Source organism: Phascolarctos cinereus, unplaced genomic scaffold, assembly GCF_003287225.1.
Source record: "Phascolarctos cinereus isolate Bilbo 61053 unplaced genomic scaffold, phaCin_HiC Scaffold_726;HRSCAF=1367, whole genome shotgun sequence".
Lineage (NCBI taxonomy): Eukaryota > Metazoa > Chordata > Mammalia > Diprotodontia > Phascolarctidae > Phascolarctos > Phascolarctos cinereus.
Window position 1 is genome coordinate 10,299,404 of NW_027556098.1, and position 6,411 is coordinate 10,305,814.

Sequence of the window (6,411 nt, forward strand, 5' to 3'; positions counted from 1 at the left end):
ACTGGAGCTCAAGAGAGGGACTAGAACTGGATATGTAAGTTTGGGAGTCATCCATATAGAGGTTATAGTTTGGATCTGTGGAAAGTAAATCACCCAGCACACTGGAAGCCTTTTTGGATTCCAGAACAGCATTGGAGCATCCTTTACAGAAACCCTCCAGGAGAAAATCTAGGGACTAAAGAGGAGAGAGCCTAGGACAGTCATAGGATATACACATGTATGGGTGTGTGACATGGATGATGACCTGGTAGAGGAGACTGATAAGATCAGTTAGATTAGGGAGAAAGAGCACCACAGTGACAAAGCAGTGTCACAAAAATCCATGGAGGAGAAAAAATAAAGAAGGAACTTCCACACAGAGGCATCCAGTGCTGAGTGGGTAGTGAAAGTGTCTAAATAGGCTGGAAGGCATCTGGTTCTGGTAGCAAGGGACAAGTGGCAGCAGACGAGATGGCAAGATATAGTCATATAGCTGATAAGATATCGGAGGCAGAATTCAAACTCAGGTCAACCTGATTCCAAGTTTAATATTCTCTTCACTGTGCCACCTGGCTACCTAATGAAGTTGTATGTAGTAGGGTTAAGAATTATTCTCTGAGATCTTCACAGTTGGTATATAAATGTTTCGGGGTTTGAGAAGATTTTTTTTTGGTCATAAAAGCCATTTTATCAGAAAGTGGGACGTGGCCATCTGTGGATTCCTTGAAAATTAGCAAATTCTCAAGTGTTTGGAGTTCTTCTGACGGTTGTAAGAAAAAAGAAGACAAAACACTACCAGCTGTCACTTTGTTTTTTTTTTTATAAACTGATCTCATAGCACTTATGTTTGTACTACTCTTGTGGCACTTGATGGGTTTTTTTTCCCCTGATGAAATCACAGGCACCTTGCATATACTGACATAAATACAGAAATCACACTAGTTACCTGCACATATGAAGGTGTTTTGTTTCCTCAATTCTGTCAACTTCATGAAGGCAACAGCCATGTCTTAAAGTTGTTTGTATCTTCTGTGGTACTTGGTGCTTTGTCTAATGTAGGTTCTTTATAAATAGTTCCTGACTAATTGACTGTATCACTTCATATTATAACATTTTATTAACCCTTCTTTAGATGTCTCAGAGGAGCCCTTCAATATTTGGGGAACCTGGCATTCAACATTAAAAAGTGGATCCAAAAGCCCAGGAATGACAGGTATAGTGCTATTTTAAAAATACTATTTTGACAAATCTTATAGGATGTACCGATTGCCTTAGCGGTGGGGGGATGGGAGGAGGGAAGGGTTGTTGATTTGCCTCCAGTCTAGCTGAATTCGGTAGTTATTTAGTTGTTTCCTGAGACACACAGTGCAGGACTTCTCTACTTCAGTGGCTCTGTGAGCATAACCATAAAGATTCTCCCTCTAGTGGTGGAAATAGCCCATCCTCATAACTGCACTTCACACACATCCGACAAAGATTGACCCAGCACACTGCAAGCCTTTATCCACTGGAAGCCTTTTTGGATTCCAGAGTAGCACTGGAGGTAGTCTATCTGTTTCAGATACCCACCAGACACGCCACTTTTTATTCAAAGAAGGTTGGGGTTTTTATAGGGTTTTTTTGGTTTTAAGTCAACAAGCATTTTTTTCTTAAAAGCACCTACTACATGCCAGGCATTTTTCTAAGTGCTGAAAGTCACAGTCATGTCTGAATATAATGCTCCCTCCCTCACTACACCCCTGACATTGAACCCTCCACTGGGACAAAGAAAAACCATTAAGTCAAACCAACTGGGAGTTAACACATCTGGTGGTGTACTCTGGCACTTAAGTCACATACTGGTAACGTGCTACTTCTATCCACCAAGTATCTCTCTGTCCATGGAGAAGATGCTTCATCTGGCTGGTACGGAATGGTTCTAGAACTTTGGTCCTTCTCTCACTTCATCTTTCAGTTGTTATCAGGCTCTGAAAATGCTGGTTTCTAAAAATGTCCTTGTGCTTTTTGCCTACAAGTTACTTTGAGAGGAAAAGTCTCCCCTCTCCCAAGAAAAACAGGGGCACAGAGATGTTAGGTCACTTCCAAAATCATTATGCACAGACCCAGTTGTCTTGATAAATGTATTCACCCTCAGTTTCAGGAAGAAAGCACGGTAGGAAGATAAACACTGCTGCTGCTATATTAACTATCTGAGAGTGAATAGTTTTAGCTTCTGGCCCCCTTCTAACAGGTTTCATTGATAATAGTGTCTCTCCCCTAGATTGTACGCTCCTTTAAATAAGAGGGACATATTCTCTTCCTAGTAGCACTATGTAATATGTACAGTGTGGACATTCAGAAAGATAAACTGGCAGGAACGATTATTAATGACCAACAATAATAAATATTTATATATTGTTTTAAGATTGCTAAAGCACTTGACACATTTATAGTATCACAAACCTGTGGTGGGTGCTAGTATTTTTCCTATTTCACAGATGAAGAAGAAGCCTGAGAGAGGGTAAGTGACTTTCCAGTTGTCACACAGCTATTAATTGTCTGAGGCAGTTTTTGACCCCAGGTCTTTTTTACTACAAACCCAGAATTGTATGTGTTACACCATCTTCCTGCCTAAAATAACAATCAGCAAATGTGAATGTTATTCTTTGGTTTGGGGCTGTGTGACTCTGGACAAGTCACTTAGCCCCATTTGCCTCAGTTTTCTCATTTATAAAATGAGCTGGAGAAGGAAATGGCAAAACACTCCATTATCTTTGCCAAGAAAACCCCTAAATGGGGTCATGAAGAGTAGGATATTACTGAACAACAATAAAATCTTTCGCTGGGTAACAGCAATCTAAATGCATTCTTGTTTAAAGGAGTTGAGAGTTGGTAGGAAAAAAGGGCAGATGAAGCATAGCACTGTTCCAGTGACCGTATTTCCATATTCTCCTTCTTCCTATTCTATCTTCCAGGCTCCTATGGAGACATTTATGAAAGCAGCTTCCTTCGTCCCGGGCGGTGCTCCCTTTCCCAGGGGAACCTCTCCCTGAACTGCCCACGCTGGCAGGGTAGTTCCGCAGAACTGGACAGTGGGAAGCAGATCATCCAAAGGACTCAGACCACGGCCACCATCCCAGAGTATAAGCCCCATGTTCCAGTATCTCGAGTTTGCAGTACACCCCAGATACAGGAAAGCAGGAAAAGCTCAGAACAATCTCATTCGAGATCTGAGCAGTACTTGACTTTGAGTAGTGCAGAAGATCTCAGTGAGAGTGACTTGGATGTGACTTGGCTGCAAAACAGGGCCAAGTCTCTGTATCTGAGAGTAGCAGAGAGTGGCAGAAATGAACAGAGGCCTCCGCCTCCCTACCCAGGCCTAAGGAAGCAAGCTTCAGCACCATCTCAGCAGCCCACCGAGAAACCACTGTGGAGACTTCAGAGGCCAGAGGAAAGTTCAGAGACTGCTGCAAAGGAGGAAGGACAAATGACTGTCTCCACTGACAATTCAGATCTTGGTCAGGAGAATCAGGACACAGTGAAAAAACTGGGCAATGCTTATTCCATCGAAGCCAGTGATCAGAACAGTAAAAACTTGGCAAATCCAGACTGGCATGATTGGCAGAGGGAGCGATGGCAAATTTGGGAGCTCTTATCCGCTGATAATCCAGATGCCCTCCCTGAAACTCTAGTATGACCACTCCCCACACCCATGTCCTCCCTTCCTCCCCCCCAAAAATACACACACGCATACACACAAACTGCCATGAATGTCCGTTCTTCCCTCCAGCAGGAAAAAAGAAAGAAAAATGATGCTGTTGGACAATCAGGTGAATTCTTATTCTTCTTGTTTTACACCAATTAAAGTTCATGTAAATGTTTTTTTAAAGTCAACACTATTTTCACTTTAAGATTTTAATAGCACTGTCAAATGTCCATTTACAAATAAATTTCTGTTGCATAGCCAGCATTTAAGGAAGAAAAAATGGAATGAAACTATCTATTTTAACAATTGTGCCCACATTTGCTGTGTGTAAGATAAAAATCTATTGCTTTGGTATAGCTGAATGTATTTATATGTCTGCAGTTTTGATGATTGTATATTCTGTAATGGGTTGTGTATGATGATCATATATGATATGTTCACAAACTGAAAACAAAAGGAACAATTTTAACTGGTTTTTGTTTGTTTTTTAATCACTGCACTTATAAGCATTGAAATTCTATAGAGTGTGCACAAGCAGGTTTCTGTGCTTTTTAAATATACATTTGTAAATGGAAGAAAACCCTTTTGTCACTGCCTGAGAAAAACATTAAACTTAGACAGGAAAAGCCATATTTTTTATAATAGTAGTAGTGTGATAGGGGGAAAAACATAGTCACCACATACTTTTTTTTCATATAAAAATGCTTGTGAGCAAAATTTTAAAATTGATACATTATAAAAATATTTTTTAAGATTGCATTAGAAGCTGTTCAGCTAATCAGTCAGGAGTCAGGCCGTGCCTAACAGATGGAAGAATAATTCAAAAGCCCTTCTCCCCAATCTATGCTCAGTACATTTTATATAAACCATATATATATAATATATTATATATTTATAATGTATGATTTTTATATATTTTTCAAAACAACAAACTGGAATCCAACTCTGAAAATTTTAAAGCCTAAATTAAGGTATGCAAATTACAATTGAATGTGGCTTTTCCTTTTACCCCACATGCATTCAGTATTAAAAATAAATAAATAAATAAATGCATAGATAAATGCAGTGCTTAGGGTATTAACACTATGTTTGGAAAGATATGCAACTTTGCATATACATGATACCAAAGGCCGAGGAAACATTTTCTTCGATGATTTTAGGCTGCTTTGTGAACTATGGTAATACTACATAGTGTTACAGTATACGTTTGGGTGTTTTTCAAGTAACTGCAAAATCATTTCATGGCCAGCAGATGGCAATTTACTTCAATGTTTTAAGAAACTTTTCACTTGATAAGGGAAAATGTACTATATATAAAAAAATTTTTCTAAACCATGCTAGTCTTAATTTTAATGAAGATGATGACTTTTTTCAGTGATGCTGTCTTTAAGTTCTATGTGCCATATTTGAATAAAGAGCTAAGCAAACTATATATTCTCTGGCATCAGATATGATTGAAAATTCATAAAAGAAGTTGGAAATATTATGCCTGGAAAATTGCTAATGCAAATCCAACACCGTGCATATATGTGAGGTTATTGGGAAATAGCTAAAAAGAAAAAAAATTTAGATTATTTAAGGACACAAAGCAGGGAAACAAACTTCTTTCCACTCAAGAATTTTTCCCATGCTTCCTTGGAAGGGGAAGATAATAGCAATAAAAGTATTGCCAAGGGAAAATCATGCTTTGGTCACCTACTAACCTAGAAAGACTTCCTATATAGGCTAAAGACAGATAGACTGTGGGGCTTTCATCCAAGTACTAGCCTAATTAAATTAAAATAGGGTTATCAACAGGTTAGTCCCTAGGGGAGGAATTTGGGGGGCTATAACAAACTCAGAGAGACCATGGAAAGAAAAGGTAAAGCTTACTGGGCCTTTCATTCCCCTGGAGGACTCCCCTCATAGGTAATCTGTACACACACACCATTGTTTCTCAGGACTTTATTTATACAATGGGATCATAGATCTGGTAGAAAAGACACAATATGAAGATGTGTATGTAATACACACATGTGTATATATTAGACAAAATACATACCTGTAAATATGTAATATACATGTATATATTACACATCATATACATATATATATACATATATATGTGTGTGTATATATATATATATATATATATATATATATATATAGTATTTTTACATATGTATTATATGCATGTGTGTATATACAGAGTTCTGGATCACTACATGGTTCTTAGAAATCACATTTATCAATTCTATGAGTAGTCAAGGATATGATTTGGCCCCATTGATTTAGAATCATTGAGGATAGCAAGATGCTTCCTATCTCAGGTTTCTCTTATGTTCAATCCTTCCCAGGGGAAAAATTTCTCATTATTTTCTCAATTACTTGAGACTGTTATTGAATTCCCTTTTAACCATTTCCCCCATCCTTTCTAGTCTGAGGATCATTCTCCTTTGTAGAGAAAAGAGAAGCAAAAAAAGATATGGGAAGCTTGTTCTCCTGACTCCTGATCCAGCGCTCTTTTCTCGATATCGCTATATCTCAATATCTCTATATTTTCTCTATCTCCATATATCAAATGATGGTATCGGTCTAAGTACTTAATGTTCAGGAAGGAAGAAGAAGTTACAGTGCAAGAAACTGGGAGCAGGCAGAGACATAGAAGGGAAACCAGTGGAATATGGTGCCATAAAGCCTAGAGTAGTCAATGGGGTCATTTGGAGTAAGAAAATAAAATTTACAAACAAACAAATAAATGTATATAT

General features: G+C 38.2%; 1 protein-coding gene across 4 annotated transcripts in view; it reads left to right on the top strand.

The window, feature by feature from the left end:
- ARHGAP6 (Rho GTPase activating protein 6) overlaps positions 1–5,094 on the top strand; it is a 672,203-nt gene extending 667,109 nt beyond the window's left edge. For all 4 annotated transcript variants that reach the window (XM_021006211.2, XM_078146111.1, XM_021006212.2 and 1 more), the window contains 2 exons: positions 1,112–1,192; positions 2,934–5,094. In XM_021006211.2, the coding sequence (XP_020861870.1) occupies positions 1,112–1,192; positions 2,934–3,655 (803 nt within the window). In that variant the 3' untranslated portion in view covers positions 3,656–5,094. The remainder of the gene's footprint in view (positions 1–1,111; positions 1,193–2,933) is intronic.
- The last annotated feature ends 1,317 nt before the right edge of the window (positions 5,095–6,411 follow it).